A 13093-nucleotide genomic window follows, 5' to 3' on the forward strand; every position below is an offset into this window, starting at 1 on the left:
ATTGAAACAGTGTTTTGCCACCACTTTCCGTTTATTATATACTGGTCTTGCAATTTCTGATTAATTCAACTCATAAAAAAACTATTTATTACCAGATTTCAGAATAAACTGGTAGAGCACCTGGCCAGCACTACTCTAATCTTTAATAAAACAACTCCTCAAAAGCTCAGTGTGTTATAATTTGATGTTTTAAAGTGTATTTTATATACTTAAGAGTGTAAACTGGAGAAATCAGTTGCCTCTCCGTCTCTGGCTCTCTCTTCCTCTTCCCTGTCGGCTGCAGGTTTTTGAAGGACAGAGAAAACCTGTCATGGTGTGTGACATTGTGCAGAATCTGACTTGTGATTCCTTAAAAAGCCTCGGCGGATGACGCCGTGTTCTCACAGGAGATAACAATCACAAGTTTGTCAACAGGACGCCGCATTTGCCTCGAGCCCTGTGAAGGGCCCTATTAGCAACAAAACAACATGGGGACACTTTGATCTTTCTACCTCTCTATTTTCCTCCCCCACTGTTAATCGATGGCTGTTTTCGGCAGCATTTTGTATGAGTTTGTAGTGCGGTAACAAGTAAAAGAAGGTCAGCAGCTCACTTGGCGGTACGAGGAGGTTTTAATAAGCCCCCCAGTATCCTGCTATTGATTTCTGTAGTTTGCGTGGAAGGGTTTTATGGAGAATGTAATTTTCAGTGTCTTTCTTTTTTTAGCTTGGAGCAAAGACAGTTAAACAAATATTGTATTTTAATGGAATTGGTGGCCTTTATCTTCTAAGCACCTCTAACGTGCTTTTTCTCTTGGGAAAAAAAGTTTGCTCAGTTTATTACTAAGGTATGCCAATAGGCATTTAATATGATTACTTTTAATAAAGGTTTTGTGTGGACAAATTTGGAGCTTCCATTTATAAGTCCAACGAGACAACATCTCTTCATCTTGCTGCTCGACATTGTCTTGTATTTTGAAAGTATTCAACTTTTTAGCTTTTTTTTTATGCCATAAGAGCCTCTCTGCACCACTGGCACTGAGCTGCAAAGAAACTGATAAAACAAATGAGATAATTGTGAGGTTTACCAAGTGTGTACCTTAGCTTCCTCTCACAGTTTCTCCCTCCTGCTGATTATCTCAATGGCTCTGAGAGGCAAGCGCCTCTGATTTCAACCCCAAATGGAGTGCTCTGTAGATGCTGGCTTCCCCCTGGGATTGTGTTGCAGGCGGTTTTAGTGTGGGTTTGTGATGTGATGTGATTTGTATTCAGGGAAAGGCGCCAGGGTGATCTACTCAGAATGGAATCCAGGTTTTTCATATTGGTATTGATTCCTTTAGGGCAGGCGGCAAGAGGAGAGAGATGCACACACTAAAATGAGTTTACTTGAGGCTGTCTGCAGATCAGAAGAATCTTGTCCAGGATGCTAATGGATGGGATCTGAGGGTTTGGAGCTTTGTTACCAGGTCCCATTCATGGATACACACTTCATACTATTTTCATCTCAAAAGCATTATTTAAAGATTTTTTCTTTTAATTAGTCGGTCAACTTTTCATCTAATTAATGGAGAGCAAAAGCTTTGTTTTTGTGTTAACTGTAAGGCTGCAACTAACGATTATTTTGATAACTGATTCATCTGTCAATTCATTTCTCACTTTGTGGAGTTAATTGGGCCACAAAATGTCAGAAAATGTTGAAAGATCAATAATTCCCAAACCTCAAAATGATGTAATTCTAAAATGTCTTGTTTTGTCCACAAAACAAAAATCAGTTTTAATGATTTCTTTGTTATATGAAGCAAGGAAGCCAGAAAATATTCACATTTAAGAAACTGAAAACTCTGACATTTCATTTAGTATTCATATTGTTATGGTAATGTGTTATAATGGCGGGGTTATTTTAGGTTAATACATCTCAATTCAAATGTTATGGCTTATAGTTAATAACAATGAATTGTGAATTAATAAAGGCCAAGACTGTAATGGAGCCATGTAAACTGTTGCCAAAGAAAACTAGCAAACTTCTGGCATATTTGCTTGACTATTGTTTCTGCTTAATCGTTTTTTCTGAGAAAACCTTGCAAATATGAATTTATATTGTTTTGGCTACTATGGAATGTATTTTTTTTAATTGTTCCCACATGAAATGGTAGTTCCACTTAACAATTTTGCCCTTCCTGGAAGGCATCCCTGTCCTCTGATGGGGCTGATCTCACAGCCTGAGAACCATTGGAAGTCCCTCCCTATAAATTACGGATGAGAATCTGTATCGATCAGTATCGGTATCGGTCCGATACTGGTCAAAATCACTGGATCGGATCCAAAAATCCTATCTATCACGTTTGGTCTGTTTATTTCTTTTTTAAGAAAACAATATTTGTTACACAGTTGGAGAATTATGTCTTTGAAATGACTCAACACAAATGTGTTGTTAACAGCTTCATAAATGGTCTAAAATGACTGTATCAGACTAATAACGGTGTCTGTAGATACTCAAGTTTGTGATATCGTTCCATCCCTACTACAGATCATGTTCTGCTTATTGCATCTTCATTTGGATGATTGCCTTTGCTGGAGAAGTTTCTCTGTCCTTAACTTAAATCCAAGTTAAGGAGAATTGTTTGTAAGCTGAGCGTGGGCCACTAATGATACTTGTTTAAGCCAATTTGAGTTAAACCAATTGTTAGGTGATGGAAAGTTTAAAAAAAACATAACCACCAATGCATAATTTCAGCAGCAAATTAGTGTAGTAGAACCTAATCTTCCACCGAAGTTTTCACCATTTTATTTTTGTTGCTGCTGGGAAACATACAGCATGTTTGAGTCTGTTTGACAAACAGATGAAATCAAGATTATTTGGCACCATATCCCCAGAGTGCAGCAGTGCAGCACAAAGGCCCTGGTCTCAGTGCCTCTCTGTAGTGTCCCTCAGGCCCCCCCGTCGTGTTTGGTCACCCCTCTTCTAGACACGGTAAACAGATAATGCGGGCCGCTTTATAGTGCCAGTTGACTGATGGCATCATGAAAGGTTGTGGGGTCAACTGTTATCTGGGAGAGAGCTGTCACCTTTGCAGCAGGTGTACAGCACAGATACCAGCATCTTCACAGCGGTTTTGAGCCGCTGCATCGCCATTGCCTACAAAGGATTCTGGGAGCTTTGCCAGACTCTCAAAGCCACAAGAGAAGTCACTTTTGCATAAACAGCTTGTTCAAACAATCCACACACACACACACACACACACACACACAAAGCACACGCCCTTCTTTTCATTTTCAGTTCCTGTTAAAAGTGATGGGATCTATCCCTTTGTTGGGGTGAAATTTAATAATACAAATTATGTCCTTGCTGCAGCATGCACAGTCATTTTCATGCATTAGGCAATTGTGGCACTCGGTGTTCTGTCGTTGCAAAAAAAGTGCTTAATGGTGTCACTACTCTTCTTTAACCTCTGCTGCTAGAAAGGACTTCCTCTCTCCCATCTGGTCTTGTCGTCTGTTAGTATTGATTGACCACTAACATCCGTTGTTTGACTTTCAGGGAGAAGGAGAGGCAGGAGAAACCTGAGGCTGTGTTTGGCGAGACCTGGCTGTTCTTCGGTTGTCGCCACAGAGACAGGGACTACCTGTTCAGGTAAGCCATGTTTCTCCCTTCAGTATAATGGTCATACAAAAGCCCCAAACTCTTACATATTCTCATATGACACTTTTCCACTACAATGTTCCACTTTTCCACTACTTTTTTCTCTGAGAAGCCAGAAATTAATCAAGCATTTCATTCAACATTCAATCACTAAAACAGTTTTTTTTCTGTTCAGGCATACAAGTAAATAACTGTAATTAATGTAATGTAATAATTATCTTGACATCTTAATCAAGGAATAATAATGTTTACTTTACTATTTTTTTCTGTTTTTTTTTGTGAAACTGTCAATTTGAAAATTCATGGACAACAATAATAACTATATTTTAGCATTAATAATATCATTTTGTGTAAAGAGCTTCTACATGCTCCTGTATTAACCGTTACAGAAACATAAAAAATGACTTTGATAATTAACACTGCTCTTAATATAGGGCAGCCGTGGCATAAACCTTACATTGGGTGGTGGTTTAATATAAGCACTGTACATTTTACCATCTGTCTGAATATTATGTGTCTTGAATGAGTGTGGACTCAGATGTATGGAAAAAATAACAGGCCGGGCCAGATGTAATTTTCATTAGTTATATCTCAGTTTTAGCTACGTACATGTTTTAACAGCTGTTAGCACATATAGATTTTGTACAATCAAAAGCTTAAGAATCAGGAATTCTTTCATCTCAATTCTGTTGCAATTAACACTCTACTAAATTTAAGGCAGGCATTTAGCTTTCTTGTGGTAAGATTTTGTGAATTAATATTGCTGTAGTAATGGATCAAACAACATCATATACTGTAAGAAGGTGTGCCAGAGTTCAGTCACATCATTAAAACAGGTTTTAATGATGTGACTTTGTTTTTGACTATGAAGCCATTAAGGAATAACTGAAAGTGAAAAAAAAAAATGATTTAACAGATGGTTAAGAACATCACACATACCCTGCTCTGCCATCACATTAAAACCAGTTACCTGTTATATTGTTATGGTTGATCGCTGTGTTCGAAAAGCTCTAAAGTGTTCAGCTCGCTTCTCTGAGTTGTTCTAGGTTTATTACGATCCGCAGCTTGCTTGTTGTGAATCGCTCTCGTGCCGCCGCTCTCATCAGTGCCGTTTCTAGGTGCGGCAGACAGCTTACCCAGCATCAAACAGCAGACTAATGGTCAACGTTTAGTAGCTCAGGAGTCAGTAGAGACAAAAAAATGCTAAAAAAGTGAGTGAATTTCAGCCTTAAATTTGTCAGGTGACCAGAAACACAAGTCCAAATGATTGTATAAAGTGGATCTGTAATTTGGTTCCACAGATAACAGCCTAGTGAAACATTAACATTTGAATAATAAGAGTATATACTGTATCACATTTCTAAGTGACATACATTATATTTTACTTAATGGTGTTGACAAATAAACCTAAACAGACTCAGAAATGGGCACAAACAGATGCAGATTTGCCAGTAAAAATGTTCCTGAACCACAATCCTTTTTTTTTTTTTTCCATATATAGAGCTTTTGGATTAATGCTTAACATTGACACAAGGTTGTATTCTAAACGGTGACTATCTTTGTTTTCTAGTTCCTGTGTGTCTGGGGGAGATGTGAGAATATAAAAGTCAATATTGGTCCAGGGAGATCATTTTCATCATAATAGTAATAATAATAATTTGTGAATATCATCAAGCTTCTCATCTTCAATTTTTACTCGTAGCATTGGAGGGAAATGTTATCCACCTAAATATTTTACTACCTGTCATGAATTGATGCACTATGAACTGACATCGCCGAGCGAGTGGATCGTTACTCTGATCAGTTTGCTTTGGCCTTACTCTCTCCCGAGTGCATAATCGATCTTTTTTGGTGTATCAGTAGCACGCATGTACTTAATGCTGAGACGCTGATCGAATTCTTTTGCAGAATTAAATAGTGCGAATGGATTAGCATTGGTAATCACACAAGAATAGATCACAGAGGATGTAGTTTTGCTCCCCTCTGTGCCCTCTATCCCTTCGTTAAATACCAACTCACAGCCAGGTAGCAGGCAGTGTTTGTTCACAGTGTGGGCTTCTCTGATGAACACCCCCACAGTGTTGACCAGAGCAATTAGTGTGTGTTTTATGAGCCACCCGTGAAGAGTTGTACTTAATTTAAATAGGTTAGCAGAATGAGAACAACATACCTGCCCGCATTTGTCTCTGCTGGATTTAAGTGCAATTTGATGTCACGTTGCCTTTGGAATAGAGAAATCTGCTCCGCGAAGTTCTATCACTACTTTTTAGTGTCCCAGATTTTTTAGAATAAAAAAAGAGTTCATAAGTAGGAGCTGAAATTTGAACTCGCATAAATGTGTTTTTTTTGTGCATATAAATATTACAAACTGTCAAGGCAGGATGTGCCCAAAGTTCAGATCTTGTTATGAATTTTCCAGCAGCAAAAAAAACAAACAAAGCTCTGTGAACTGCCTCAATCACCCGCAGCACTCATACATCGCTGTGAGAGGCTGATGCTAATCTGGTTGCTTGTCACATCAAACTCATCCTCCTCCTTTCCCCTGCTCAGCACTTATTCTCCTCCCCTCCCTCCGATTTCCTGGCCACTTTATGGCGTGTGATTTCATGCTGTAGGGGAAAATGTGTCTGGTGGGTTCACGTTAGGGTCCGGGGTATTGTCACAGGCTCCGTGTGTGGAGACGTTCAGAGGTGCCTGGGAACTATTGACTGCTGTTTCAAGTCAACTGTCCCCTCCAGTTTCTGCTCGTATGGTTATTAGTATATGACGATGCCTAGTCAGACCTCAAACAGCACGACTCCAGCACTCTTCTCCTTGTTTTTCTTGTTGTTGCTCTCGCGTTTCAAACAGATTTTACAATCGCTCATCTCGCTCAGGAGATCAAAATTCTTTTAATAGCGCCGTCTTCAATCAGAGGTTATTAGTGTCGTCGAAGAAGCAGCAACTTTGCACGTTTCTCGCGGTAACAGTACTTTTCTCTCAATTTTGTATTCACACAGATCCACACCATGATTTGTGTGTTCTGGGAAAAAAAAAAACCCCCGTTGTATTTTAGTCTTGGGGGTTACTGCAACACACACAGACCCCTGAGGCGAAGACCTTCACCTACCGTCTTGACGCTTCGACTAGTTATGGGTGTGTTTGTTTGCGTGTGCTTCACATATTCCGACTGCTTAGCTTTACACAAGATGCTCTGAGCCACAGTAAATCCGACTCCCTCACCTCCTTCCTCCTCCCCTCCCTTGAAAAAACACCCCAGGCCCTGTAAAAACACTGAAGCAGAAGACAGAGCAGTTGGCAAGCAAAACCACAGATAGGAAGCAAGGTTATTCCAAACTGCAAGGCTGGGAGGATTGATTGTAAAAAGATGCTTATAACAGTGACTTGACCTTGCTTATGAAATCCATTTCTTTTATTTTTTTCCCCCACTTTTCCTCGTTAAGCAAGACGTATTGGTTGTCTGATACTGTTTTGTTCAGCCCTCTTTTTTGCTCATCAGACTTGTGTTTTATTGAGCTTGACAGGAGGATTTTTTTTGTGTGTTGGTAGGAAAAATTGTGGGGTTATATGTCTTGTAAGGTGGTCAAGGCTATTGCTAAATATCTTAAGGGAATGTTGCAAACGAGGGATGAACAGTCACGTATGAGAACGGAGTCAAATTTTTTGGCATCATTTGGCTGAAGTTACCATGGTTATTTCTTGATAAATATACTAATTTACATACAGTAAGTTTATTTATTCATTTATTTATTTATTTACTTAATAAAACCACAAACTGATGCCCTCCCACAATGTTGAACTCATTCGCTGTTAAATTTCCCTTTTGACCGTCGATTTGGAATGACTCAATTTCACCAAACTGTCCAAGAGTGCCAGGAATAATCATTTGATTTGCAAAGTTTGGATGTGACTCTCCTCTGTTTGTTTGTTTGTTTGTTTGTTTATTTATTTACTTACTAGAGAGGAGCTGGAGGGCTTTCTGTGCAGCGGCGTCCTGAACCACCTCAAGGTGTGTTTCTCCAGAGACGAGCCGGAGCAGGAGGAGGAGCAGGTCACCGCCTCAGCCGCCCGACCCAGATATGTCCAACACATCCTGCTGCGTAACGGCCGATACGTCACAGATATCCTGCTCAAACAGAGCGGTTACCTCTATGTCTGCGGGTAAGAGTGACAAAAACATTTGTCTTATGTGAGATGTTTTCTCCTGCCATTTTTCACGCATTCCGTTATCCACCTGACACAGTTGTGTCAAGTTCTGGCTTGTTTGTGTTCAGCAACTATATATATCAAATGGGGTTTTTCCAAAGTTTACAGAAATCTTATATTTAAACATTTAATATACGCAGGAAAAACACTAAATATTTTTCATTTGTACCCAGGGAGTCTAAGCGATGAAAGGGTCTTCGCCAAACTAACAGTACAGTGCAGTAAAAATGATTTACACATTACAGTTTACATACACATGGAAAACGAAAGCATTAAGTGCTTCAGTATTTGACGGATAAGGGTTACGATTTAATTTATTTCTATTACAGTCAACCAATCCCATGAAAAGCCTCACAGGTATCGTGTGTATATTCAGACCTTATTCTTCTGTGCCACTGAGCTCCATTGTTATAGAAAGTCTATTATATTAAATATCTATGTGTCACACCATTGCCCTGGTGGATAGGATTTGTATAATAAAAAAATATGGGCACTATTGTCTGTTTAGAAACAGCTCCACAGACTAATAATAGTCTCTGTGGAGTAGTTACTGTAAAACAAGACACTAGCGTGCTGGCACTTTGTTCACTTGTTGTGCCGTATAACACAATCTCCCACTTTAGGATTAAGTTCTTTGAGAACTTCACGGTGTGATTGATTGGAATTAATGTCTGATGACATTGGGGGTATCGACTGATGGCGAGTCGGTGAGCGGCACAAAGTGCCACAGGTGATTGGCAGCGCAGATGTGGCACCTGCTTTGTAATTCTAAGGCAGAATTTAGAGGCTGCATTGAATGCGACAGTCTGGAGCCCTCACTGCGGGAGCTGCAAGACGGGACAGAGAGACCTGAATGAACTTTCATGTGTCACACACGCCACCTCGACTGCTCAGCCCGTCTGAGTTTCTACAGGGTTGATAAAATGAACTGACAGCCTTTCACGGGAGCTGAAAGAAAAATAAGAAGGGAAATACCCTGGATAATAATGTGGCCTGAATATTTCCTCAACCAAGGACACACTGCAAATTGAAAAAGGCAAAAATAAATAAATAAATAATATGGCAAAATAATTTTCCAAGCCTGCACGACAGCCTCGACCTCACGTGAGCCCATGTCCAGACACGATGAAATTGATCACTGTTATGAATCTGTTAATAATACTGATGCATTTCTAATAGTATTTGGAAGTTACTGAAGCTTAATTGCATAGACGAACAAGCTAAAGCAGGTTCTGGCCACACATGCAACACTTGTGTTTGAATATTGCGTTTGAATCCCTGGTATGAAAGCAGCGTTTCCAAATGAAAGTTGTCTTGTGTCCAAGTCCTGCTTCCTGAGCTTTGCCAAGAAACTTGAGTCACACACGTATTACACTACTTTACTGCAGTGTACAAATACAGTTTAATAACCCCTTTGAGCTTAAAATACAGTGCGTATTTCTGGTAGTATAAGTACGATTATCCAAACAAAGAACTGAAATGCTATGTTTAAGAGTTTGTCACAAAAGATCAGGTTGAGGACTCGAGTCTCCTGCCAAAACAGACGTGCTCTAACCAACAATCAAGCCCCTTTTTATTGCTCAACACTCTGCTTTTTAAATGATAATTATTTCTGTTAAGCACTAAGTAAAGCTCACCCTCTCTATAATACATATTCTGGGTGACAGAATTCAGCTCATTATCTAGATCTGCACTCTATATGTGCCTGACTTTTTTCCATCATGATCCCTGTTGTATTACTTTCGAATAAAAATGCAAGAAAAACAACTGACAAACTGACAAAAAAAGGCAACATTTCTTTCTTGGATGAGGTAAATAACACAAAGTCATGACACAGCCAAGCGGACTTTACTTATCTGCCAGTGAATATCTCTGTTTGGAAACGTATACAGTAGCTGTTGCTTGAGGCCGTGTTACAGGGGAGAATCATACTTGTGTAACCCTTACATATTTTTCCAGGTATAAACAGTAAAAAAACAACTTTGCCGTCCAGACACTGATGCAACGTTTTGTACAGCTTGTAATATTTACAGCATGTATATATATATATACACCTTCCTTCTCCCGCTCCATAACGTAGCACATTGTTTTTTATGCCAGTGCAAAGACAACAACGACGCTAAACAGAGACCAGTCAAGTCATGTGTATATCGACATCTATATGTTGCCAAGATTACAGTGTTTGTTTGCTCTCTCTCCCCCGTCACTGCCAGACAGCCTCACTCACAGTTCAGTAAATGATTTGAACCAAAACATCCAACTGTTTGAATTCTTCAGTCAAAAAAAAATCACTGTTGGATGATGAATCTCCTCCAATATGCTGGAGCAGCAGCGGCAGCAGCAGCAGCAGCAAGATAGAGATTTTAGCAATTTCCTCCTGGGATGCACTTCTGTACTGGCAGCAACAGCACTTGCTGGTTTTACAAAGTAGCAGCGTACGACTATTGGCACTTTTCCACTTCCCAGTTCGTGCATGGCACGCCTTGGCACTCGGTTTGGTACCTCCTCAACGTGGGCGGAGTCATCATAGCACGGCTGCACGAAACTGCCGTGACTTCGTTTTACACGCAACACACACAGACTAGTGACTTGTAAAGCAGTTATTTTGGGTGTACTGAATCATTAGAATCAGTAAATTAAAAAAGATTTTTTCAGTACTTGTCCGTCTGACACGGTCACTAAACTGACATACGGCAGTGCTGTCGCTAAAGGACTATCCCTTATAGAAAAGGAAGAAAAAAAACACGCCCAGAAGAGCCGTGCAGGAACTGGGTAGTGGAAAAGCACCATACACTTATTTTTGTCTCAACAAACACATATATAATTTGTATTCCCTCCCTTTTTTTTCCCCTAACACATTCCTACTATTTCCACCTTCTCCAGGGATGCAAAGAACATGGCTAAGGATGTGAATGACACGCTGATAGAGATCATCAAAGCGGAGCTCCGCGTGGATCAATTTGAGGCCATGAAGACACTGGCGGGGCTGAGAGAGGAGAAACGCTACCTTCAGGACATCTGGGGTTGACAGGGGCTGACCAGATGAGTGCTCCTCACCTCAAGTATCCACTGAGCTTCTTTACAACAAAAAAATCTGCACGCTCAGCTGTAACCTCTACTACCATAACATCATAGATGCTGAAGCCTGGAGGTAGTTTACGCCACCCAGTGCTACTGATACAGAGTGCGATGAAATGTTAGCCTGGGGTTCACTGCATCATCTTGGGCTTTGCTGTTTGAACAGAAATGACCTTGGTCAGAGCAGTAGTGTTGGAGATTGCACCTGCAGTGTGAAAATGTGTGTTTTAGTGGAGAGAAAAGCCTCCACTCGTCCTGCCTGGTTGGAACACTTTAACTGCCGTCGGCTGTGATGGAGCGATTTTGACGAGACCGAGAGGCAGAATTTCACTCCAACCAAGATGGAAACAACAATTTAAAGATTTTCAAACACAGACACAAATTAAATTGTCATTCAGGGGCAACATTTGTGTCTATGCCAAACCATAGTACATGCAGCTCAGCTTAACTCTACAAGTCAATATCTATAATATTTATTCCACAAATACTGCACAATAATTTGATTCGATTATGTTATCATCACATTCTTTCATCTCATATATTGTGGATATTGTTGATTTATACTGTTGTGCTCCAGTGTTTGAGATCCTGATAAAATGGCAGACTGACAACGTGACAAATAAAGTCCATGGAGAGGAGGACGTGGTTAATATTTTTTCATTACTCTGTGTCGAGCGTTGAATACACAGGGCTTAAATCTCAATGATGACGCTCAGCTCTGACCAGAAGCAGTAAATCTAACTCTCTATGCGTCCTCCATGGTTTATTTGATGGTTAGTCCTGCACAACTGACTGAATTCTCCCACACTGTGGTTAAAACAAACACGAAACTGCTCCATATTTGATTAGCAATTAAAAGATATTTCAGGATAAACCGTTGTTGTCTACAGTTTGTCTTTTCACTGTGCAGGCACAGGTGCACACGTGTGTTTGTGGGTGACCTTACGTGTGTGAAAGAGGACGTTTTCCTTGCATGTTTGGGGCTGGGGTGGAAATTACTTGGGAGATAATGAAACGTGATTGATTGAGGGTGATAGTTTTGTTTAAATTCCGAGATTATTCGATTGTTCGGGGTGACTTTGGTCAAAATATGAAGGCGTTCTTTGCTAATTGAAGGCTTTACGCAGTGGGTCTCGCAGGACCCGAGAGAGAGAGGCTTCTCGGAATTAAATCTTCTCACAGCAGTCTTTTTTATTCATCCCGCTACAGGGAGGGGAGAGGGGGAAAAGTTGTTTACAACCTCTGCTGCGTGTGCGTTAGATGACACGCCATTTTGCTACATATTTTTTGAGGCTGAGTAAACACAACACTCGTGGCCGCAGGAAAACAAGCCCTCATAGTGAATAATTGGTTGAATACAGCGCTGTCAGAGGTAGAGGTGTCCTTGTGTGTGTCCAAACCTCCTCACCCTCATCTGTTGGGGTCCCACTGCCTCAACAAGTCACTAGAGCAGAGGAGGACAAAATCAAAATAATGATGTGCCTAACAGCTACACCAATCTCATCCCACGCTCACATCCACGCAGTTTACTCTGTGGCTTCCCATCAGTGCAAGTTGGCAGAAATTAAAAAAAAGTGGTAAGGAAAGTTTTGTCAGAGTGCGATCATTACCAGTGAATAATTTAAGTGCCACAAAGTTCACTTTGAGCTGAACTACTATTATTTACCTCCCTTATTAACATGCCCTCGTCTCCATTTAAAGAATGACCCAAACCATAGGATGGAGAGCCTGCCAGCTGCTGATGTCACCCTGTCCACTAACCCACCGAGGACTGATGAAGTTTCAAATTATATCCTCATAATTAAAAAAGAGGTGTTTTTTTTTTCTTCTTCTTTCTTTTTGTCCCGCAGTGAGAGCGAAAGACAGAGCCGAGGAGACGGTGGTGAATAAATCAGCGAGCTGGAGGTCAGTACAACTGCAGAATAGTAGCACCTCCGTGATGAATGTCCCTAGTTAAGAATGCCTTAAATGATGCAGAAAGATGTGTGCTGAAGGTGATTACTGTTATTATGGATGTGTTGAATGGCTCAGGTGCGGAGATGCGCTTTATCTCAATGAGTTTGGAGATTGCCAAAAGAACCTGTCTAACTTTTTGGCCTCTTTGTGGCAGAAAGTGATGATGATGATGATGAGAGGAACTGGAACCTCCGACACTTCAGCTGTGAAAGAAGTGCACCTTAATTAGGCAAAT

General features: G+C 40.5%; 1 protein-coding gene across 3 annotated transcripts in view; it reads left to right on the forward strand.

Annotated features, from left to right (window-relative positions):
- Window positions 1-11776, forward strand: part of mtrr (5-methyltetrahydrofolate-homocysteine methyltransferase reductase) — a 28748-nt gene extending 16972 nt beyond the window's left edge. For all 3 annotated transcript variants that reach the window (XM_044023706.1, XM_044023724.1, XM_044023716.1), the window contains 3 exons: window positions 3517-3609; window positions 7579-7779; window positions 10708-11776. In XM_044023706.1, the coding sequence (XP_043879641.1) occupies window positions 3517-3609; window positions 7579-7779; window positions 10708-10852 (439 nt within the window). In that variant the 3' untranslated portion in view covers window positions 10853-11776. The remainder of the gene's footprint in view (window positions 1-3516; window positions 3610-7578; window positions 7780-10707) is intronic.
- The last annotated feature ends 1317 nt before the right edge of the window (window positions 11777-13093 follow it).

This window comes from Solea senegalensis, linkage group LG1 (assembly GCF_019176455.1).
Source record: "Solea senegalensis isolate Sse05_10M linkage group LG1, IFAPA_SoseM_1, whole genome shotgun sequence".
In the NCBI taxonomy this organism is placed as follows: Eukaryota; Metazoa; Chordata; class Actinopteri; order Pleuronectiformes; family Soleidae; genus Solea; species Solea senegalensis.